The 24,847-nt window shown below is 45.9% G+C and overlaps 1 protein-coding gene across 1 annotated transcript in view; it reads left to right on the top strand.

Moving 5' to 3' along the window:
- LOC117831454 (seizure 6-like protein) overlaps positions 1–23,399 on the top strand; it is a 34,215-nt gene extending 10,816 nt beyond the window's left edge. The window contains exons 7-14 of the mRNA XM_034710161.1: positions 1,673–1,811; positions 7,713–7,909; positions 14,038–14,232; positions 15,856–16,047; positions 16,755–16,949; positions 19,486–19,600; positions 20,769–20,874; positions 20,957–23,399. Of these exons, the coding sequence (XP_034566052.1) occupies positions 1,673–1,811; positions 7,713–7,909; positions 14,038–14,232; positions 15,856–16,047; positions 16,755–16,949; positions 19,486–19,600; positions 20,769–20,874; positions 20,957–20,989 (1,172 nt within the window). The 3' untranslated portion in view covers positions 20,990–23,399. The remainder of the gene's footprint in view (positions 1–1,672; positions 1,812–7,712; positions 7,910–14,037; positions 14,233–15,855; positions 16,048–16,754; positions 16,950–19,485; positions 19,601–20,768; positions 20,875–20,956) is intronic.
- Positions 23,400–24,847: the final 1,448 nt, after the last annotated feature.

The following is a 24,847-nucleotide window of genomic DNA, read 5'->3' as shown; positions in this document are numbered from 1 at the left end:
ACAGAGTCATGACTGTGTTTAATGCAGTGACTTCCACTACAGAGTCACATCTGTTTTTAATACAGTGACTTCCACTACAGAGTCATGTCTGTGTTTAATGCAGTGACTTCCACTACAGAGTCATGTCTGTGTTTAATGCAGTGACTTCCACTACAGAGTCATGTCTGTTTTTAATGCAGTGACTTCCACTACAGAGTCATGTCTGTGTTTAATGCAGTGACTTCCACTGCAGAGTCATGTCTGTGTTTAATGCAGTGACTTCCACTACAGAGTCATGTCTGTTCTTAATGCAGTGACTTCCACTGCAGAGTCATGTCTGTTTTTAATGCAGTGACTTCCACTGCAGAGTCATGTCTGTTTATAATGCGGTGACTTCCACTGCAGAGTCATTTCTGTTTATAATGCAGTGACTTCCACTGCAGAGTCATGTCTGTTTATAATGCGGTGACTTCCACTGCAGAGTCATGTCTGTTTATAATGCGGTGACTTCCACTGCAGAGTCATTTCTGTTTATAATGCAGTGACTTCCACTACAGAGTCATGTCTGTTTCTAATGCAGTGACTTCCACTGCAGAGTCATGTCTGTTTATAATGCGGTGACTTCCACTGCAGAGTCATGTCTGTTTATAATGCGGTGACTTCCACTGCAGAGTCATGTCCATGTTTAATGCAGTGACTTCCACTACAGAGTCATGTCCATGTTTAATGCAGTGACTTCCACTGCAGAGTCATGTCTGTGTTTAATGCAGTGACTTCCACTACAGAGTCATGTCTGTGTTTAATGCAGTGACTTCCACTACAGAGTCATGTCTGTTTTTAATGCAGTGACTTCGACTACAGTCATGTCTGTGTTTAATGCAGTGACTTCCACTACAGAGTCACGTCTGTGTTTAATGCAGTGACTTCCACTACAGAGTCATGTCTGTGTTTAATGCAGTGACTTCCACTACAGAGTCATGTCTGTTTATAATGCAGTGACTTCCACTACAGAGTCATGTCTGTTTTTAATGCAGTGACTTCCACTGCAGAGTCATGTCTGTGTTTAATGCAGTGACTTCCACTACAGAGTCATGTCTGTGTTTAATGCAGTGACTTCCACTACAGAGTCATGTCTGTTTTTAATGCAGTGACTTCCACTACAGAGTCATGTCTGTGTTTAATGCAGTGACTTCCACTACAGAGTCATGTCTGTTTTTAATGCAGTGACTTCCACTACAGAGTCATGTCTGTGTTTAATGCAGTGACTTCCACTACAGAGTCATGTCTGTTTTTAATGCAGTGACTTCCACTACAGAGTCATGTCTGTGTTTAATGCAGTGACTTCCACTCCAGAGTCATGTCTGTTTTTAATGCAGTGACTTCCACTACAGTCATGTCTGTGTTTAATGCAGTGACTTCCACTACAGAGTCACGTCTGTGTCTAATGCAGTGACTTCCACTACAGAGTCATGTCTGTTTTTAATGCAGTGACTTCCACTACAGTCATGTCTGTGTTTAATGCAGTGACTTCCACTACAGAGTCACGTCTGTGTCTAATGCAGTGACTTCCACTACAGAGTCATGTCTGTGTCTAATGCAGTGACTTCCACTCCAGAGTCATGCCTGTGTTTAATGCGGTGGTCCTCTCTCTCTATCTCTCTCTCTCTCTCTCTCTCTCTCTCTCTCTCTGCAGCTCAGTGTGGAGGAGACCTGAGCGGACCTGGTGGAGTGATCCTGTCTCCAAACTGGCCCGAGTGGTACGGGGAGGGGGAGGACTGCAGCTGGAGGATCCACGTCGGGGAGGACAAACGGGTTCTGCTGGACGTTCAACTGTGAGGAAAAACACAGCGCACACATGAAACCGTCAGATCGCAGAGCGGGATCATTAAAAATGTATGCAGGGAGCTGGCGTGCTGAGGCTCAGTGAGGGGGCCCAGCACCCCGTCTACATCAGCCTACTGATATTTCTCTGTTTTCTTCCTCACTCTGAACCGTTAAATCTAATAATGTGACAACATGAGAGAGCATGATGATACGCTGCAGCTTCCAGCACACTCTGCCCTCTGTGCTCGCTCTGTGCTCGGATGAAACTGCATTCAAGCCTCAGAAACTTTAAAGTAAGAAAGCCAAGAACAGAGCTGTGGAAGTTTTAAATGAGTCTTTCAAATGATCCTGAAGTTTCTGATCAACTATGTTTGTTTAATATAGTCCGAGCATCAAGTGGAGGATGTGTAGGAGTACACAGATTAATACGGAGAACGGAGATGTGAGGAGAGCCAATCCGTTTTGAGTCTTGTAAGTCAGAAAGAGGATTTTTGAAATCAGCTCTGGCTTCTGTTGAGAGCCAAATGAAGACCTCTTAATGCTGTGTGGGTAAGACCATGAAAGGCATGCTGCAGTGATGGAGCCTGGATAGATCCATCTCTGATCCGTCTCTCATCCGTCACAGCTCCAGATCTGATAGGTTTCTATTCTAGTCAATGTGTTAACTTCCACTGGATCCGCTCCGTTGGGTTCCGGTGCTCATTTCCTCTCCTTTCCTTCCCTTAGCGATCATTTCCTTTCCTTTCCTTAGCTTTCTTTTCCTTGGCTTTCCTTCCCTTAGCACTCATTTCCTTTTCTTTCCTTTCCTAAGCGATCATTTCCTTTCCTTTCCTTCCCTTGGCGCTCATTTCCTTTTCTTTCCTTTCCTTGGCGCTCATTTCCTCTCCTTTCCTTCCTTTAGCTTATTTTTCCTCTCCTTTCCTTCCCTTAACGATCATTTCCTTTTCTTTTCTTGCCTTAACGATCATTTCCTTTCCTTTCCTTAGCTTTCTTTTCCTTGGCTTTCCTTCCCTTAGTGCTCATTTCCTTTTCTTTCCTTTCCTTAGCGATCCTTTTCCTTTCCTTTTCTTCCCTTAGCGATCATTTCCTTTCCTTCCCTTAATGATCATTTACTTTCCTCAGCTTTCTATTCCTTGGCTTTCCTTTCCTTAGCGCTCATTTCCTCTCCTTTCCTTCCTTTAGCTTCTTTTTCCTCTCCTTTCCTTCCCTTAGCTTCTTTTTCCTCTCCTTTCCTTGGCTCATCTTTCCTTCCCTTACGGCCAAATTCCACCAGATCTGATCGGTTTCTATTCTAGTCAATGTGTTAACTTCCACTGGATCCGCTCCGTCGAGTTCCGGTGCTCATTTCCTCTCCTTTCCTTCCCTTAGCGATCATTTCCTTTCCTTTCCTTAGCTTTCTTTTCCTTGGCTTTCCTTCCCTTAGCACTCATTTCCTTTTCTTTCCTTTCCTAAGCGATCATTTCCTTTCCTTTCCTTCCCTTGGCGCTCATTTCCTTTTCTTTCCTTTCCTTGGCGCTCATTTCCTCTCCTTTCCTTCCTTTAGCTTATTTTTCCTCTCCTTTCCTTCCCTTAGCGATCATTTCCTTTCCTCAGCTTTCTTTTCCTTGGCTTTCCTTTCCTTAGCACTCATTTCCTCTCCTTTCCTTTCCTTAGCACTCATTTCCTTTCCTCAGCTTTCTTTTCCTTGGCTTTCCTTTCCTTAGCACTCATCTCCTCTCCTTTCCTTCCCTTAGCGCTCATTGCCTTTCCTTCCCTTAGCGATCATTTCCTTTCCTCAGCTTTCCATTCCTTAGCTTCTTTTTCCTCTCCTTTCCTTGGCTCATCTTTCCTTCCCTTACGGCCAAATTCCACCAGATCTGATCGGTTTCTATTCTAGTCAATGTGTTAACTTCCACTGGATCCGCTCCATTGGGTTCCGGTGCTTATTTCCTCTCCTTTCCTTCCCTTAGCGATCATTTCCTTTCCTTTCCTTAGCTTTCTTTTCCTTGGCTTTCCTTCCCTTAGCACTCATTTCCTTTTCTTTCCTTTCCTAAGCGATCATTTCCTTTCCTTTCCTTCCCTTGGCGCTCATTTCCTTTTCTTTCCTTTCCTTGGCGCTCATTTCCTCTCCTTTCCTTCCTTTAGCTTATTTTTCCTCTCCTTTCCTTCCCTTAGCGATCATTTCCTTTCCTCAGCTTTCTTTTCCTTGGCTTTCCTTTCCTTAGCACTCATTTCCTCTCCTTTCCTTTCCTTAGCACTCATTTCCTTTCCTCAGCTTTCTTTTCCTTGGCTTTCCTTTCCTTAGCACTCATCTCCTCTCCTTTCCTTCCCTTAGCGCTCATTGCCTTTCCTTCCCTTAGCGATCATTTCCTTTCCTCAGCTTTCCATTCCTTAGCTTCTTTTTCCTCTCCTTTCCTTGGCTCATCTTTCCTTCCCTTACGGCCAAATTCCACCAGATCTGATCGGTTTCTATTCTAGTCAATGTGTTAACTTCCACTGGATCCACTCCGTTGTGTTCCGGCTGCGTCTCTGATCCAGCAGGTCTTGAGTCCTCCGGATCAGATCCACAAGACTGCTATTGTTCCCGTATGCCGGAGCACGACGCATCAATCTCAACAGAGCAGATGGAGCGGGACAGGAAGTCAGGTTTCACCAAAACAAAATGAAAACATCCGGTTAATTTTCAGAATAAAACACTCTGTGTTATCACCAGATCGTATTTCACTTAACTACAACAACAAACCAAAGTCATGATGAGCGGAGCCAGGCCTGGAGTCAACAGGTCAGAGGTTTTCAGAGGACCAGAAAGACAACATGGATGAGGAGAGGAGGAGACTCCAGCTGTCTGGAGGTCCTGCTCCGTGCTTTGGATCGAAAACACAACCCATGGGTGTTGACGGATGAGAGCACGGAGCTGGATCTGCTGGAAGTCCGATGGGATGGATCCGTGGAAATGTAAAGGATTAATTATTTAAAAACTTAGATTTTCCCTCTGACAGAATCAATACATAACGGGTTTCTTCCCTTACATCATATCCTTCACAGTAACATGATGTGTAGAACCTAAAGTGTTGCACAGCTGCAGAACATAAAGAGGCGTACGAGTTTGAAATGCTGAATATCAGCTCATTAAAGTAATCTCTGCAGACACACAGAGCGAGGTTCAAACTACTGGATGAGGATTTGCTGCAACGAGAGAGAGAGGAAGAGAGAAATATTCAGACTCTCAGTGTCCAGTTTTCTGTCCACTCGCTCTTGTTGATGAATGTGAGCATGATGGCGGCAGAAAACACCCGGTCGAACCGCTCTGATGTTGCAAACGTGCAGCTCTGCAAGTCTGAGGAATCTCTCTGCATTGACTTTCCATCAGTCTGTCTGCTTGCTATCCAGTGATGGGGTGATGTCTCATGTCCTTATGGTGGCTGTTGTGTCACAGAGATCTTTTGAAGCATGCTTTAAACTTAAAACACTTCCCTGATAGCTGAATATAATATTAGACCACATGTTGTTTATCTTCACTTTATGGAAATAAGACAAAGAATGCGTGTTCAAGCTTGTTCATAACAATCAGTGACTCTATACTCCATTAATTGTTCACTTCCTGCAGCATCATGTGAGTCACGCTGCTGCAAAGAGGCTTTCTTTCAGCATGCGTGACCGTTAGAAAAGTGGTGGCTGGATTGTTTCTCTGAGAGCAGTGACACCGAAATGTGCAGCTGCAGAGACGTTAAAAAATCCTCTGTGGACGCCGTTGAGAAGGTGTTCAATAACGTATGAAAGTGACCGCTTGAAGAGGTTGATTGAGGCATGTGTTCAGACCAGGTAAATGTGTGACTGTCACACATTCAGAAGCATATTTACTAGAGGTGTGAATTGATAGGATTGTATCAAAGTCAATGCCATTGTCGATTCTGCTTATCAATCCAGTTCCTTATCAATTCTCCTAAAGATTCCTGGGTATTTTTTTGAGAGGTAAAAACTAGTTCTACACAGTCTTCTGCACCAGAAGGAACCATTTTATTTCTTCCAAAATGATGTCTGCACAAGACTGAACATGAACATATTCAACTTGAACATACTGAACAATAGGTTGACCTCATTCTTGGCCTCGTGAGTCCAGATGTGGTCCCTGGAGCCTGGAGGAACAGACTTTGAATTTGGAGAGGAAAAAACGCTTTTCCTCCAGGGGGTCATCGCGGAGGTATTTTACCCGTTTTCTGTGCCTCATTTTCGGCCTCGTGAGTCTGGACGTGGCCCCTGGAGCCTGGAGGAAAAGACTTTGAATTTGGAGAGGAAAAACGCTTTTCCTCCAGGGGTCATCCCGGAGGTAGTTTACCCGTTCTAGGTGCCTCATTTTCGGCCGCGTGAGTCCAGACGTGGCCCCTGGAGCCTGGAGGAACAGACTTTGAATTTGGAGAGGAAAAACACTTTTCCTCCAGGGGGTCATCCCGGAGGTATTTTACCCGTTCTCGGGGCCTCATTTTTGGCTGCGTGAGTCCGGACGTGACCTCTGGAGCCTGGAGGAACAGACTTTGAATTTGGAGAGGAAAAACGTTTTTCCTCCAGGGGTCATCCCGGGGGTATTTCACCCGTTCTCTGGGCCTCATTTTCGGCCGCGTGAGTCCGGATGTGGTCCCTGGAGCCTGGAGGAACAGACTTTGAATTTGGAGAGGAAAAACGCTTTTCCTCCAGGGGGTCATCGCGGAGGTATTTTACCCGTTCTTGGTGCCTCATTTTTGGCTGCTTGAGTCAGGACTTGACCTCTGGAGCCTGGAGGAACAGACTTTGAATTTGGAGAGGAAAAACGCTTTTCCTCCAGGGGTCATCCCGGAGGTAGTTTACCCGTTCTCGGTCCCTCATTTTCGGCCGCATGAGTCCGGACGTGGCCCCTGGAGCCTGGAGGAACAGACTTTGAATTTGGAGAGAAAAAACACTTTTCCTCCAGGGGGTCATCGCGGAGGTATTTTACCTGTTCTTGGGGCCTCATTTTCGGCTGCGTGAGTCCGGCTGTGGCCCCTGGAGCCTGGACGAAGATAATGGTTGAAGGAGTTCTGCGTCGCAGAGTGTGTGACATAATGCAAGGTGACGTGACGTGATGTCGTGCTGGGAAATGAATCATTAAGAAGAATCAATAACATTTGAGGTGTACAATTCCAATGGAATTGATCAACTGGAACCGGTTCTAAGTCAGATCCGGTTTCTGATCCCCCCCCCCCCTTTATATTTACAGACATTTGGAAGTCACATCCCCTGAGCAAGAAGTCCATCACAAGTCAAAGGCTCAGTGCAGACTGAAGTTCACAGTGTTCCTTCATTATGATCAACAAAAGCTAAATAAGCCGTCCTTTTTGAAGCTGATGTTTTCTGTGTGTCGTTTTAACGCCTGTGAGGAGGCGGGCGTCAGATAAAAGGATTGACAGCATGCTGCAGAGACACCTTCCTTATATTCATGTCACTGTGTCTTCTTGCACATGTGCAGAACAAAATCAGACGAGTTTCAGAATCCTAAGTTCTTTTTTTGAACTTTGATTCATTCAGCTTCCAGCCGTATGAAATAGTTCCGCCTGCAGTGATCCATTTACATCCTCAGTGTCTTTATGTAACCTCGTCTTCACACACACTTCCTTATTCTAAAACCGTGCAGTCTGCATATTTAAAGCCTCTGTGGTGTGTGTGTGTGTGTGTGTGTGTGTGTGTGTGTGTGTGTGGGGGGGGGGGGGGGGGGGGGGGTGAAACAAAGGTCTGCAGGGCACAGAAACATGGCCGTGTTTACAGCCTGTTAAACACTTGGCCTGTGGACGCCGCAGCGTTTAGCCTCTGAGGTCACCTCTCCGCCCACGCAGTCGGCTGTGGACACGCTGCTGCTGCTCTCCGAGTCATCCTGACGTGTCCTGAGATGATACCACCGCCTCCTCTTCTGTTTCTTTCAGGCTGAACATCAGCGACAGCGACATACTGACCATCACCGACGGGGACGAGGTGGCCACTCGGATCCTGGGGCGCTACGTCGGAGGGAGCAGCCCCTTCAAACTCTCCTCCACCACGCCGGACCTCACCGTCACCTTCCACTCGGATCCTGCAGGGCTCGTCTTCGGGAAGGGCGAGGGCTTCATCATCAACTACATGGGTGAGGGAGAAAGTTTGAAACTACCTGACATAAAACCATGTGGGTGTATCCAAAATCTAAAATATGATCCTCCTCTGAGCCATGAAGCTGCATTTATATCCAAAAACACTCTGATGAGTCACACTGTTATCCTTCTATTGACATGAACACGCCATCCTGCAGCCCTCATCCACCTGAGCATCACATGTGGATTCCTCCTCTGCTTAAAGTAGTCACTAAAAAAAGCATTATCCCCAAACAGAGGGAAACAGAGGGGTTGTTTATCTGCCTTTAATTTAACAGCTGGTGGAGCTGATTCTCTCGTCCGTGCTGTTGGAGCGTCGCAGAGGCAGCAAAACAAAACCAGCTCATTAAAACTCGTCCAGAGTAAACAGGAAGCACACGCGGCCTCAAATCAGCCCGGAAACTTCTTTCAGTTGGTGCTCGTTTTAAGTGAGGAGTCAGAAACCTGTCTTTAATCTAAGAGTTCTAGAACCTCTGCTTTTGCTCTCCATACAGACTGGAAACATCACTCTGGCTTCCTTCTGTGGTATGAACCTGAAACAGAACCTGATGTTCTTGTTATTAACGGGTCTTAATTTTGCTGAAATAACATCCTGATGCAGATTCATCTTGAGTCCTAGTTTCACTGTTAATAGTAAGTTCCACAGAGGCTTCCCTCCGGCTTACTTCAGCTGTAAAAACATGAATAGAAACTGATCTCTCTTGTTAGTAACGGGTCTTACGTTTGCTGAAATAATGTCATGATGCAGATGTTTGATAAGTCTTAGTTTCACTGTAAATAGTAAGTTCCACTCTGGTTTACTCCAGCATCATAAACCTGAACATCTGTTTCAAGGGAGTCTCAGTTTCATCTTAAATTGCAAGATACACAGAGGTCTGACTCAGCTGACTGCAGCTTTATGAACCTAAAAATGTGTGTGAGTCTCAGTTTCACTGTAAACAGGTCCACAGAGTCTTCCCTCTGGTTTCCTTCAGTGGTATGAACCTGAAACAGAAACTGATGTTCTTGTGATGTTCTTGTAATTAACGGGTCTTCAGTTTGCTGAAATAACAACATCATGATGCAGATTAGTCAAAAGTCCAAAGTCCAGCTTTGTCAGGTCTGTCCTCAAGAGGAGAAGAAAACTACGTCTACAATGTTTGTTTGTTGAATGGAGGTCTATGAAAGAGGATTAGAGACACTGATGTTTCTTTAGCTCTGACCTTCTTCACGGAATGTTCCATTTGTTCTCAGAATTCTGACATCATCAAAGACAGAATTCTGACATCATCAAAGACAGAATTCTGACATCATCAAAGACTGAATTCTGACATCATCAAAGACAGAATTCTGACATCATCAAAGACTGAATTCTGACATCATCAAAGACAGAATTCTGACATCATCAAAGACAGAACTCTGACATCATCAAAGACAGAACTCTGACATCATCAAAGACAGAATTCTGACATCATCAAAGATAGAATTCTGTCTTTGATGTCAGAGTTCTGTCTTTGATGATGTCAGAATTCGTACATCATCAAAGACTGAATTTTGACATCATCAAAGACAGAACTCTGACATCAAAGACAGAATTCTATCTTTGATGATGTCAGAATTCTGTCTATTGGTGGATACTCCTCAGACTACAGACAGAGACCAGAACCCTTCTCAGACTAAAAACCCAGACCCTGAGATCCAGATTCAACATGTCTCTGAATCAGAATCTGTAATTACAGGTTAGTTGTAGCTGAAAGTAAAAAGCTTTGTCAGGTCTGTCCTCAAGAGGAGAAGAAAACTACGTCTACAATGTTTGTTTGTTGAATGGAGGTGGGATCCATCATTTCTGATGCTGCGTTCAGGGAAGTCAGGAAATCTAAGCGCTGATTGTCTTTAGTGACTCAGCATCAAGCAGATTAGTGTCTCAGTGTAAATGTGTGATCTAGAACAGATTGTTAGCTGCTCTTCATGCAGATATCTGTTTATAGAGATGAAGAAAGGATGGATTGTGTCCCTCCTGCTTTTGCTCTCCATACAGACACACTGAACATCCAGACCTCAGAATACAGATCAATGCATGCCTTCAAGTATGATCTGTTCTCCCTGCTGCTGATGTTTTTGGGGAACGTAGCAGAGAGCAACAGAAAGTTTTGTTCACAATAAGAGAAATATCAGATCTAACCCGTCCTATCGTCCAAATGGATCTGAAAACTTTCATTCACTTCTCCCATTTATTCTGATTCCGTCATTCCTCCTCGAGCTGCCGTCTCTATTCATCATCCTCCCCGTTTTCCTCTCCTCTCATCTTTATTTGTCTTTCCTTTGGTTTCCTCTGCCCTTATTCAATCACATCGTATCTGTTTCACCATCTCACGCAGCCTCTCGTCCACACACACAAGCCCAGAGTGTAACAAGCAGCCAAACAAGCTCACTTCCTCCGTTTTACACACTAATCTGCCGTGCCTCCTGTATCCAACACCTGACTCCAATTTAGTCTCTCACACACACACACACACACACACACACACACACACACACACACACACACACACACGCTGCCCAATTTACTCGTCACCCTGCCGACACTCACACACGCTTCCCACAGGAGCAAATCAAGTAGACACAGCATGATACGTGGGCTACTCTCTTTGAATGTGTGTGTGTGTGTGTGTGTGTGTGTGTGTTCAGAATATATTACTCACCACACACATTCAGGCTGCACACAGAAAGTCAATAGAGAATGAATAATTGATCGCGGATCCTTCAACTTACAAATCCCTGTAGGCCCATTACACTGTACGCTGTAATGCAATACTGTACGCCGCCCCGTCAATCATCAAACATACATATGCACACGCTCCTCTCTCCCCCCGGACTGCTGCTGATTTATTTATCTCTAAGCTGTGATGATTTTTTCTGACTGAATTTGATTATTTTTCTGTGTTTTCTTCCCGCTGTGAGCGGACATCCATGGTTTTTGTTTTTGATCTTCTTTTGTTGGAGTCTTCAGAGACTTTAGAGTCCACAGAGCCAAAACAAACACTACTCTGTAATTGTATGAATAAGAAGGGGAACTAAAAATGGCCGGTGGAGCTGATTAAAGGACTCAGATTGTGTCGGCAGAGTCGGGGTTTGGAGTGACGGAAAGATCAGGAAGTGGTCTACGATGTTCCGTAAAGTAGACACGGCAGATGCTCGTGGTTCGGTGATGCTGGACCAGTCGCTTTAAAAAACAAACAAGCCTTTTAAGAGACGCTTCTTTTACTGTCACTGACGGGGACTTTATTAGATTTGACTGCTTTCAAGTCTAAAAATTTTAAGGCTGTGGATCTAAGACGAGCTGGACTCTTTAAATCCAAGATCTGAGAACCATCTCTGAGTCTCCCGTTGCGTCTCTGTGTAATCAGTAATTCTTTGTAGCAAATCAGAGGCATAATAATTATCCTTTGTTGTTGATTTTTTGTCTTCAAGTCGGTGTAGTAGTCCATTCACCAAACCTCGAGTCAGAGTCGAGTCTCGAGTCCTGAGTGTTCAAGTCTGAGTCGAGTCCGAGTCACCAGAACTGGATCCGAGTCCCCATTATTGAGATCATCCATCCATCCATCCATCCACCCGTTATCTTGTTCGGGGTCACGGGGGCTGGAGCCAATCCCTGCTGGCTTCAGGCGGAAGGCAGGGTACACCCTGGACATGTCGCCAACCTATCACAGGGCTAACACAGAGAGACAGACAACCATTCACACACACACACTCACACCTGCCTAATTTAGAGAGACCTATCAACCTGATGAGAATGTTTTTGGGACTGTGGGAGGAAGCCGGAGAGAACCCACGCATGCATGGGGAGAACACGCAAACTCCACACAGAGGGGCACCTGTCCGACCGGGGATTCAAACCAGCAACCTTCTCACTGTGAGGCACCAGCGCTACCCACTAATATAAATAGTTCAAATAAATAAATAAATAAATAAAAACAGGTCAAAGACAGAATTCTGGAATTCTGGCTTTGATGTTAGAATTCTAGAACACCTTCAAATCCGAATTTGAGTGCGAGGCGCCAGAGAAGAATCCGGGTCCTCATTATTAATATTACTAATAACAAGAAGGACGGCTCTTTGACTCCAAACTTCTGACTGTGTTGGACCTTTTGGATGTGTAGCAAACACATTTATTTTATTTAGATTTGATTCTAACGAAACCAGTCGGCATGTCTGGAGATTTAAATTATGGAGTGCTGTGCCTCGTGAGTAAATGTACACTTTGATTCTGCTACAGAGGGATCAATAAACTTAAAGATGCCTGCAGCTCAACTTCCATTAATCAGAATTTTACCCAACCTAACATCTTGAATCCGATGGTTGAGTCATTTTAGTTGCCAATATTAAAGGTGACATATCACGCTTTTTTCATCAACATATATTGGTCTAAGAGGTCCCCAAAACATGTCTTTAAAGTTGATGCTCATAAAAACAATTTGAAATCAGATTTTGGTCTGCCTGAAGAACCCTTTTCTTCAGTCCTCCTCAGAACACTCTGTTTTCTCTCTGACCACGCCCCCTCAGGAAGTGGGTGTGGCATCGGCTGTCCAGCACGTTGATCTAATGTTTACATGTTGGCTGAATATACACGGCTGCTCACAGACCCGCGTTACTTCAACCCTCTGAATCTGATCCAGAATCTGATCCTGATGGAGAGGCACCTGCAGCAGGACCTTTCTGAACCATTGGTCACAGATTTAGTGTTTCTTGTTGTTTTATTTGTCAGCATGTCGACGTGTGTCTTGGTACACAGCTACCAACATGTAGCTATGTGGCTATGCTAACTAGCTTTAGCACTTATCCATGATAAATAAAAATCATCCACTAGATCTTCAAATCTGCAGACGTGGGGAGTCAAAGCGACCTTTGTGTTTATTAAGACAGCCTACAACTAGCATGCCTCCCTCCTAAGCTCCTTGTTAGCACACATGTGTGCAGGGAATGAAAAACGGAGGAGGGGTTGAGTTGTATTTTATACAGTCTATGGGCTGAACAAGCTCCGAGCTCTGACTTCCTGTTACAGACCGGATGGCGTTGTGACGTATGAAAAACACTGAAAACTGAAACGGCTGGTTTCAGCACACATTTACAGAAAGGTGGAGAAATCAGAACAGGGGCAGAATGGAGTCTTTTACTTTTCAGGGGGTTTGTAGACAGGGACACAGATTTCAGGGAGAGAACCATTAAAAAGTCCATTTTGCATGATATGTCTACTTTAACGTTAGCATGCTAATGCAGTAACACAATCAACCGCCTGAAGTAATTTTAGTATCTCACTCACTTTTCTGGCTTCATCCTGGACAGATGTCTGTTAAAGTTTGAGTTTGAGTCTCTTCAGCGGTTCTTTAAAATATCCAACATGTTGCTCTGCTCTTGTTACTGTAAAATCTTTGGAAGCAAAACACAAGACTCGTAGCGTCTCTTGATCCTGGCGGTGACTGTAGCTGAAAGAGACGACACGTGAACGCACATGCAGGCGAACACACGCCAGCCCTGGATCTTAACTAATACATTATGTACAAATGGAACAACATTAAAACCATCTATGGATGTAAAAGTCTGAGTCCTGTTTGAGTTCACGTCGAGTCATGAAAACATTGAACTAACTTTTTTGAAAGCTCCTCTGGTTGATATTTTTGATGCCACGTGTCTGCAGGCGATGAAAGCAGCCACACAGTTTAATGAATTCCACAGAATCCCCTCTGACAGCACACACAGATAAAAACATTAAACCCTGTTGCAGATCGTCTCCGCGGTGACAGCTCTCTGACAGCCTGTAATAATTTCACGGAGGACTGTTTCAGAGGGAGTCTGAATTAAAAACGAGCGGCCCTCCTCAAACCGCAGAGATGATATTTGAAAAGCGTCCAGCTCAGATGAAATCCTTCACTCTGTCACACGGTCAGATACTCGCACAATAAGTCCATCAGTCTTCTGTGCTGTGATGGATTCCTCCTCGCACAGAGCAGGTGCCAGAATCAGATGTACTGTTGTTTATCTTGTTCTGTTCTCGACCCTGGTGACGGCTGTGAATGTGAGAACATGTTCTGCACCTCGATCAGAGCGCAGACAGAAATCAATCTTCTTCTGTTGTTTCTTTCCTCAGAGGTGTCCCGGAACGACTCCTGTCCAGACCTGCCTGAGATCCAGAACGGCTGGAAGACAACGTCCCACATCGCTCTGGTTCGAGGAGCCCGGATCACCTACCAGTGTGACCCGGGTTACGACCTGGTGGGCAGAGAGACCCTCACCTGTCAGCTGGACCTGTCCTGGAGCTCACAGCCCCCCTTCTGTGAAAAAAGTCAGTTTCTTTAAGTTCTTCTGGACATCTTAGTTTGTGTTTCTCCAACCTTGTGGATAAATCTATTATTGATTGTTTGTATAAACCACAAAATAACAAACAGCACTAAAAAAAAAAATATTACACTGAGTGGAAACCTGAGAACATTCCAGTCAGGACCTCTCATCAAAAAAATGAATTACTCTCAAGATAAAAGTTAATTTTGGCAGTATGACTCTGGGAGCTCCCTGCCCTTCCATGTGCCTACGTGGAATGCCAAATCCTGAGGCGGGGAGAGCACACCTCCCCTCTCTTTTATATGCATTAATGAAAAGCAAAGGCAGGGTGAGCAGCAGCAAAGAACCCTTCCTTTCCCAATTATATGTAGAATGACAGTTCCTGAAGCGGGAAGAGCACACCTCCCCTCTCTTTCATGTGCATTTAATAAAAGCCAAGACAGGCAGAGCAGCATCAAAGACCCCCGCCCCTCTAAATGTGTCTGTGGAATGTGAAATCCTAATGCCAAAGCCTGAGGTAGGGAGAGCACACCTCCCTCTCCTTTATATGCATTCATGAAAAGCAAAGGCAGGGTGAGCAGCAGCAAAGAACCCTTCCTTTCCCAATTATATGTAGAATGACAGTTCCTGAAGCGGGAAGAGCACACCTCCCCTCTCTTTCATGTGCATTTAATAAAAGCCAAGGCAGGGAGAGCAGCAGCAAAGACCCCCGCCCCTCTAAATGTGTCTGTGGAATGTGAAATCCTAATGCCAAAGCCTGAGGTGGGGGGAGCACAACTTCCTTCGCTTTCATTTGCATTCATGAAAAACAAAGGCAGGGAGAGCAGCAGCAAAGACCCCTTCCTTTCCCAATTATATGTAGAATGACAGTTCCTGAAGCAGGAAGAGCACACCTCCCCTCTCTTTCATGTGCATTCAATAAAATCCAAGGAAGAGAGAGCAGCATCAAAGACCCCTGCCCTTCTAAATGTGTAGGTGGAATGTGAAATCGTAATGCGGGGAGAGCACGCTTCCTCTCTCTTTCATGTGCATACATGAAAGGCCAAGGTAGGTAGGGAGAGCAGCAGCAGACACCTGCCCCTCCACATTCCTACATAGAATGCCAAAGCTTGAGGCAGGGGGAGCACACCTCCTCTCTCTTCCATGTGCATCCAAGAAAATGAAGGCAGGGGAGAGCAGCAGCAAAGAACCCTGCCCTTCAACTTGCTTACAAGAAGTGCCAAATCCTGATGCAGGTAGAGCACACCTCCCTTCTAATAATAATAATGATGGATTTTATTTATAGGTGCCTTTCTGGACACTCAAGGCCACCTTACAACATACGTAAATACATCACAATAACAATACAATATTAGGGGGGAGTCATTACAGTCCCATAGAGACAGATTAAAGTGAGTGATCTCTTTCATATGCATTCTAGAAAAGCCAAGGCAGGGAGAGCAGCAGCAAAGACCCTTGCCCTTCCACATGCCTACATGGAATGCCAAAGCCTGAAGCGGGGAGAGCACACTTCCCCTCTCTTTCATGTCTATACATGAAAAGCCAAGGCAGGGAGAGCAGCAGCAAAGACCTGAATGTATTTGTTGTGTTTGATATACTTCATTTATTCTCTTTCCCTCCTCCTCAGTCATGTACTGCTCAGACCCCGGCCACGTGGAGCACTCCACCCGGTCTCTGTCGGATCCCAAACTCTTAGTTGGGACCACCATTCAGTACAGCTGCAACCCTGGCTTCATCCTGCAGGGCGGCGCCACCATCACCTGCTACGGCCGAGAGCCGGGGACCCCCGTGTGGACGTCCCGACTCCCTCACTGCGTCAGTGAGTATCACAGAGTTTCCTGATACTTTATGAGCACAGGGCAGAGTGTTAGACATAATCTCATCAGATTAAAGCTGACGGATTGGATTAAATCTGGAAAAGTCTGTATCAGGTTGATCTAATCCAGCTTCTCTGTAAAGAATCAGGAGAACAGACTTCACAGATTTCAGATTTAACCTTTGGAACAGCCGAGCCCAGAGCAGCGAGGAGTTCTTCCCTCCAGCGTGCGGCTCTCTAGTTTATTAGTAATTTGTCAGCACTTTGAATCCTGCAGCCTGTCATCAGGAGAGACGGCTTCACATGACAGTTAACTGAAGATTAAAGGCTCTCTCCCTGTAGCTGTGCGATCTAACATGAGTGGGTTTGTGTGATTTCTTGCACAAAACCTCGTCCTGGCTGCTTCTCTCCTCCGCTGACACCGATCAGAGCGTCTCAGCGAGCCAGAGAGACGAGGCTTCATCTCCAGGAATGACAGTGTGTGTGTGTGTGTGTTGGTGTGTGTTAGTGTGTGTGTTCAGGGATATTAATGTTTGTGCGAGGTGTTTGATATGATAATTCAATGCTAATGCACCGTACCAATCAGCCCTCAGCCACCTGGAGGAGGGGGCGGAGATTATCCATGAGTCATGTCACCTCAGCCGCAGCCTGTCGGATCTGTCAGTCCGGCTCTGACGCAGAGCGTGTTTTTCTTCTTCTCCCTCTTCAAGCTGAGGATTCTGTTTCCTGTGAGAACCCCGGTCTCCCTGACAACGGCTACCAGATCCTGTCCAAGAGGCTCTACCTGCCCGGAGAGTCGCTCACCTTTGTTTGTTACCAAGGCTACGAGCTCATCGGAGAGGTCGCGATAAAATGCATCATTGGGAATCCGTCGTTCTGGAGCGGACCGCTTCCTCTCTGCAGGGGTGAGGCTGTGTGTGCAGACTGTTTGTGTTTGTTTGGAATGACACACACTCCCCGTGTTCTCTTTAACTTTGGAGTTCTGCATGAACACAATGTCGGATATTTCCCCTGCTTGGTGATACAGATTGATCATGCCCCGATGCATGCTGATGACCGAGCACTTAAAACTGCCAGAGCTTAGATACAGCAAGGTAGTGTAAGGGTAGGTGGTAGGGGGGGATCGATTTCCTGGTATTCCCTCTATCTGTCCACTAGGTGGTGCTGCTGCCCATTTTGTCTAGAGAGGTCTGAGGTGACGGTCATAGTGCAGGAGATGAAGTGCACCAAAGGTGGCGGCTCAGGAGAGGGAATTACGGAACAGTAGAAGCTGAAGTGTAGTATGTGCACGCAGAGGAGCTCGGCTCTGAGGAAAGTTAGTGGACCAGTCCTGGGGAAAGTTAGTGAACAGGTCCTGGGGAAAGTTAGTGAACCGGTCCTGGGGAAAGTTAGTGGACCAGTCCTGGGGAAAGTTAGTGGACCAGTCCTGGGGAAAGTTAGTGAACAGGTCCTGTGGAAAGTTAGTGAACCGGTCCTGGGGAAAGTTAGTGAACAGGTCCTGGGGAAAGTTAGTGGACCAGTCCTGGGGAAAGTTAGTGAACCGGTCCTGAGGAAAGTTAGTGAACAGGTCCTGGGGAAAGTTAGTGAACCGGTCCTGAGGAAAGTTAGTGAACCGGTCCTGAGGAAAGTTAGTGAACCGGTCCTGGGGAAAGTTAGTGAACAGGTCCTGAGGAAAGTTAGTGAGCAGGTCCTGAGGAAAGCTAGTGAACCGGTCCTGAGGAAAGTTAGTGAACCGGTCCTGGGGAAAGTTAGTGAGCCAGTCCTGGGGAAAATTAGTGAACCGGTCCTGGGGAAAGTTAGTGGACCGGTCATGGGGAAAGTTAGTGGACCGGTCCTGGGGAAAGTTAGTGGACCGGTCATGGGGAAAGTTAGTGGACCGGTCCTGGGGAAAATTAGTGAACCGGTCCTGGGGAAAGTTAGTGAACCGGTCATGGGGAAAGTTAGTGGACCGGTCCTGGGGAAAGTTAGTGGACCGGTCATGGGGAAAGTTAGTGGACCGGTCCTGGGGAAAGTTAGTGGACCGGTCATGGGGAAAGTTAGTGGACCGGTCCTGGGGAAAGTTAGTGGACTGGTCTTGGGGAAAGTTAGTGAACCAGTCCTGGGGAAAGTTAGTGAACCGGTCATGGGAAAAGTTAGTGGACCAGTCCTGGGGAAAGTTAGTGAACCTGTCATGGGGAAAGTTAGTGAACCTGTCCTGGGGAAAGTTAGTGAACCGGTCATGGGGAAAGTTAGTGAGCCTGTCCTGGGGAAAGTTAGTGGACCGGTCATGGGGAAAGTTAGTGGACCGGTCCTGGGGAAAGTTAGTGGACTGGTCATGGGGAAAGTTAGTGAACCTGTCCTGGGGAAAGTTAGTGGACCGGTCCTGGGGAAAGTTAGTGGACTGGTCATGGGGAAAGTTAGTGGACCGGTCATGGGGAAAGTTAGTGGACCGGTCCTGGGGAAAGTTAGTGGACTGGTCATGGGGAAAGTTAGTGAACCGGTCCTGGGGAAAGTTAGTGAGCCAGTCCTGGGGAAAATTAGTGAACCGGTCCTGGGGAAAGTTAGTGGACCGGTCCTGGGGAAAGTTAGTGAACCGGTCATGGGGAAAGTTAGTGGACCGGTCCTGGGGAAAGTTAGTGGACCGGTCATGGGGAAAGTTAGTGGACCGGTCATGGGGAAAGTTAGTGAACCAGTCCTGGGGAAAATTAGTGAACCGGTCCTGGGGAGAGTTAGTGGACCGGTCCTGGGAAAAGTTAGTGGGCTGGTTTAACCTGATATTTATTACGTAATACATATCAGGTTAAACCAGCCCTCTTAAAACCCAGTGTGGAAATGTGTTAAAAAACTTTACCTATGGTCTGAAATATCATAAGTAGAATGTTTTTGTTGATTTGTTGGTTCCCATAGCTCAGGTGCTTGTAGGTAGGTAGATTTGTTGGTCTCTGGCATCATGTTGGATGTTGAGTCTACATCAGGAAACCTAACAGGCTCAGAAACAGAGACCTGGTGGGGGGTCAGGTTTAGTGAACGGTCAGCTCAGAGCCTTGTTGCAGATTGAAACTCCTCAGAAGACTGATGTTAACTTTCACATGCACTGACTGACAGAACGATGTCTTGCAGCCAACCATGACTGCTTTGGCAACCATGCTTTGGAAGGTGAGTCTGAACCTGTGTGTGTCCGCGTGCTCTCTTAACCAAACGAGCACACACATTTGTTTTCTGGAACAAACCTGAGAGTTAAAGCTCTTCACCTCTCTGTGTCTGCCCCGCCTGCTCCTGCAAACATCTGCCTGCAGAGTTAACACCCACTGTGTTTGTGTTTGTCTCTCCACCTGTTTGTGCTCATCCGTTTACCTGCTTCGCTCCGCCGTCCTCTGTCCTCCGACCGGTAGAGGTTCTATTTGTTCACTCCTGATACTCTGACTTCAGTTAACCTGGTTTCATTCATCCCTCATGTTTCAGTTGCAGAGGCGACTGCCGGCTCCACTCTGGATGGAGGGAACATAGCGCTCGCCATCTTCATCCTTGTTCTTCTGCTGTCGGTGCTGCTGGGAGGAGTTTACGTCTACGTCACACGGTGAGATCTCTGGCTTGGTTTGCTTCAGGTTGACGGATTGAAGCTGTCAATCAATCTTTATTTGTAGACAGGATAAGACTGAGTCTGACCCCAACTTAATCCACCATAAGCATTGCACCTTGCAGTATTTAGCTAGTTACAGCTGTGAGGAAAAACTTCCTCTAACAGGCAGAAACCTCCAGCAGGACCAGACTCATGTTAGACACACATCTGCTGAGGCCGAGTTGGGTCTTGCAAATAAGAGGAACCTACGAGACAAGGGAGCTCAGGGACTCCAGAGAGGTCTAAGAAAAGAGAAAAGAGAGGGAGACCAAAAGAAAGAAAAAGAGGAGAATAAATGGTAAGAAAGAAAGAAAGAAAGAAAGAAAGAAAGAAAGAAGGAAGGCATGAAAGGAAAAAGGAATACAAGAGACAAAGAAAGAAGGAAGGAAAGAAAGAAAGGAATTAAAGGAAAAAGGAATAAAAGAAAAAAGTAAGAAGTAAAGAAAGCAAGAATGAAAATAAAGGACAGAAAGGAAAAAGGATTTAATGACAGAAAGAAAGAAAGAAAGAAAGAAAGAAAGAAAGAAAGGATGAATAACAGACCCCAAAAAAGGAATCTACAGCAGAGATCCAGAGGAACCTACGAGACAAGGGAGCTCAGGGACTCCAGAAAGGTCTATGGTTAGTAACTTTAATGGGACAGGAAGAGTTAAAGTGAGAGACAGGCAGAGAGAGGAGAGAGAGGGAAAGACAGGATCCCAGTGTGTCAGTCTAAGCCTATAGCAGCAGAACTAAGAGCTGGTCCAAGCCTGATCCAGCTCTAACTATAAGCTTTATCAAAAAGGAAAGTTTGAAGCCTACTCTTAAAAGTAGAGAGGGTGTCTGCCTCCCGTACCCTGACTGGTAGATGATTCCAAAGGAGAGGGGCCTGATAACTGAAGGCTCTACCTCCCATACTACTTTTAGAGACTTTAGGTACGATGAGCAGGCCTGCATGTTGGGAGTGTAGAGTTCTAGAGGGGTAATAGGGCACTATGAGCTCTTTGAGATACGAAGGTGTCTGATCATTAAGGGCTTTGTAAAGCTGTGGAAGCGACCCACACACCCTACTTTTCATACTAATACCAAAGCATTAAACAAACTGTCTTGCTCAAAGCTCTGTCACTTCTCTCATCCTTCCAATCAGGTGCCGATATCACTCCAATCTAAGGCTCCCTCTGATTTACCCACACCCCTACCGACAGATCACTGTGGAGACAGAGTTTGACAACCCGCTCTACGAGACCGGAGGGGTGAGTGTCCTCCCTGCTGCACCGAGAGGAGCTGGAGTCAAACACAGCGCTAACACTTCCCTCTCTTGTCTCCCGTTTGCAGCAGGACACTCGTGAATACGAAGTATCGATATGAGAAACTTCACTAAAGACATTTTCTGAACCAAGACTGACCGCCCCGTCCCAACACCTCCTCCCCTCCTCCTTCCTTCTCCACCCAGGAGGAGGCGATGTAAATACAAACAGAAGATGTCCAGCCCCTTCTGCCACGAGACGCAGGGACCAGATCCTGTTCTCTCCTCCTTTGACGCGACGGATTCTGATGACGAGGGAATGTGAAGCGAGAGAGGAGACGGAGGAGTCGATGGGAGACGGAGGAGGGAGGGAATAACAGACCCAAAGATCAACAAAGAACATCAAACATGGAGAGAAAAGAGGAGTCACTGGATGTGATGAATGAGGAGAGGAGTTAAGGAGGGGTGAAATTAAAGGAGTAGGGGACAGGAAACAGGAGGAAGGAGGGGATTAAAGCACTTTTAGTAATTTTCTCCAAAAAAGAAGAGAGTCTGTAAAAGGTGTCGGAGGAGGAGGAGGAGGGATAAGGATTGCAATCCCTAAGATTTCCAGGAATTAAGTTTTCATTTGAGAGGAACCAGTATTACTGTTAAACGTCCTTGTTTCCTTGTCTTTCAGAGCTGGATTAAGTTTCTGATAAAGCTAACTCAACATTTGTTCTGCTGCTCCTCCACAGCACACAAACCAAATTCAGTCCGGACCTCTCTCATCAAAGAGAATCATTATCTGCATGCAGTTGCATTTGGCTGTAAGGCCTTCCACTTTCTTTCATGTCAATTCATGAAAAGCCAAGACAGGGAGAGCACATCTCCACTTTCTTTAATGCCCAAACATGAAAATCCAAGACAGGAAGAGCACATCTCCACTTTCTTTCATGTGCATTCATGAAAAGCCAAGGCAGGGAGAGCACATCTCCACTTTCTTTCATGTGCATTCATGAAAAGCCAAGGCAGGGAGAGCACATCTCTACTTTTTTAATGCCCAAACATGAAAAGCCAAGACTGGGAGAGCACATCTCCCTTTTCTTTCATGCCTAAATATGAAAAGCCAAGGCAGGGAGAGCACACTTCCCCTCTTTTTCATGCCCAAACATGAAAAGCCAAGACAGGGAGAGCACATCTCCAATTATTTTAATGCCCAAACATGAAAATTCAGGGCAGGGAGAGCACATCTCCACTTTCTTTCATGTGCATTCATGAAAAGCCAAGGCAGGCACAGCATAACTCCCCTTGTCTATAATGTGGCTGGGAGAGCAGCAGCAAAGACCCCTGCCCTTCAATGTGCTAAGGTAGAGTGCCATAGCCTGAGGTGAAGAGAGCCCACCTCCCCTCTTTTCAATGTGCATACATGAAAAGCCAAGGCAGGGAGAGCAGCAGCAAAGACCCAGAGCGAGTATCAGTGACATTACATATGACACTTGTAAAATCAGACACAGCAGAAAGGAGGAGCTGGGGTGGAGGGCGGTTGTAAAGCGGTTTGCAGGCGGAGCAGTAAGAGAAGGCAGGCAGAGCAACTTAAACAGAACAAAAATTGTACTCATTGCTGATTGGATGCCAATGTTTTAATTGGAGTTTCTTAAAATTAGCTAAATTACGTGGAACCTTGTCTGCAGCAGTGACTACCCAGCTTCAGTGAAAGTTGCCTCTTGTGAAAGACAAGAGCCTCAAAGAGCCCTTCAAAACCCCTTAAAAAGTTGAACTATCCCTTTAATTTTTGAGTTGACGGGATAAGGTCTTTGCAGGAGCACCTGATATATAATGCAGTACCACGTGTGGCCACTGGGGCAGCAAAACTGAGTGTCAGTGTGTATCATATTGAACCAGGACTGAAATCTTAAGGGTTGCAACTTGTCAGGGGAAATTGTCCAGATAGAGCCGTGGCTGTTTTCACTCATGGGTCACCGCCTGTCTGCACTAAAGGATATGAACAGAAAGGAGCTAACAGTCAGGTCAGGCGGGTTCAGTTCTTCCTCTGGTGATGGTCAGACAGGATGTGAGCCGTCTCCTGTCCCTGACTCCCCTCCCGCCCGCAGTCACCTTCCAGGGTTTTTAACTCCGGCCGGTCCAGCTCCGCTCGTAGCTGTAGTGAAGTGGTATTTAAACCTCTGACTCTGCAGCCGGTGCAGCACTGATGTCTTATTTCTCACATGTAGTTAGAGTGTTGACCGTTGTAGACCGGCCTCAGAGTCCCCGGGTCTGGACCGGCTCGTGATTAAAATAACAGGGAATGAAAACACATGTAGATGCAGATATGGAGGCTGCAGTGTGAATAGCATAGCTGTAGTTAACAGAGCGATCTCTGAGTGCAAGCTCGATCAACCCACCAGATGATGTATTTATTTTGATGTACTGTATATGTGATGTTTTATGCAGATTGATTAATGTACATTTTCATTATGAGAAGACAAATGTTAACAGTTTCCCTAAATAAAAAGAAAACTTGAATAAAAAGAACAAACAACTTTATAAATACGGACGAGTTCTGCTGATTTGTCCTGAGCAGCTTTTATCTCTCCATTTCTAACATTCCTCCTCCTTTCATCCTGTTTTTGACTCGTTCGTCGACGTGATATTTTCCATGAATTCACATGAAATATAGAATATGTTTTATTTTGTGTGTCCGTGTTAAATATCTGGCGACCCCTGCTGAGGGTACAGAGCCCAAGGTTGGGAAACACAGCTCAGCATTCCAACAGCAGCTTCATAAAAAGATTTAAAGCTACTTTAAAATGAATGAGAAGTTTCTTTGAAGTGTCCCGCTCACAGCGTGCGGTTTCGGGTTTCTACTCGCTCTGACGGGGATCTTTTTTCTGGACCGGGCTCTGCTGTCGTGCAAATCTATCCTGATGGGTGGGAGGCAAATCCTGCCCTGCAGCGTTTCCTCCACCGCCAACCCATTTTAATGTCCTAATGATTCCTTCTGTTGCCATCCTGAATGCTAATAAGAACATAATGCTTCCTGCCATGATCGCAATATCCAGAGGCTCTCCTGCTGTGGCTAACTCAACTGTTGAGGAGCTTTTAACCAGATGCTTGATGATGTTCAGACCTCAGAGGGAGCCGAGTGCTACCCACACAAGTTTAATGAAGCAGAGGCTTTCACAGAGACTCAAACACATTACATTTATCTCTGCTTTTAAGGCATTTGGTTGGTGCTAATTATGCAGGCATAATGATGGCAGCAACACAAGGAGATCATTAATATCACAAGCAGCTAACGGCGCGGGTCAAAACCCACGCCACAGAGACGACAGATGCAGCAAATACGAGCAGAGACATTTATTAGAGAGGTGAAGGTGGAGGGAATATGAAGCCTCTGGTTCATTGTGTTAGAGTCACTTCTGTAATGGAGAGGTTTCAAACCAGTCTATAACAGCTCGGCTCATTTATTCTAACAGTTAGCAGTTAAAGACGGCAGCCTGGAGGAGACTGACTCACATTGTGCCACAAACAGCACCATAACTCAGCCAGACATGAGCAGCACACGGTTCTGCAGCACATATAGTTTCTGATTTGCATAAATGTCCTCCACCTTTCAGATTCCAGTCTGTAGTCCCGTCTCAGAAACACAATTTAAGCTTTGAGTCTTAAGGGGGGGGCGGGCGGGGAAGCCTTTGCCACAGGCTGGCGGGGGATATGACAAAGTCTATCCTGCGGTTGAGTAATTCTGTCTCCAGTTGGGCATTTGTGGAGTCCTTTCTCATTTCAGCTCAAGGCCAGGTGATAAATCTGGATCCCTCAGAGGGGAAAATGTTGAAGTCTTCAACAAATAGCTGAAATAAAGAAGGCGCTGGATGTGTCCAAAGTTTGGTGCAGAAAAAGTTTAGTGAATATATCCGAGCAGGGAGACTATAATCTGAGTTTTTTCAAGGACTAGAAGTGGAAACACCACAGAGCATGACTTTTAATGATATAGATAT

The sequence above is a fragment of the Notolabrus celidotus genome, chromosome 19 (genome assembly GCF_009762535.1).
Source record: "Notolabrus celidotus isolate fNotCel1 chromosome 19, fNotCel1.pri, whole genome shotgun sequence".
Classification (NCBI taxonomy): domain Eukaryota; kingdom Metazoa; phylum Chordata; class Actinopteri; order Labriformes; family Labridae; genus Notolabrus; species Notolabrus celidotus.
This window is presented reverse-complemented; position numbering and strand designations above follow the sequence as displayed.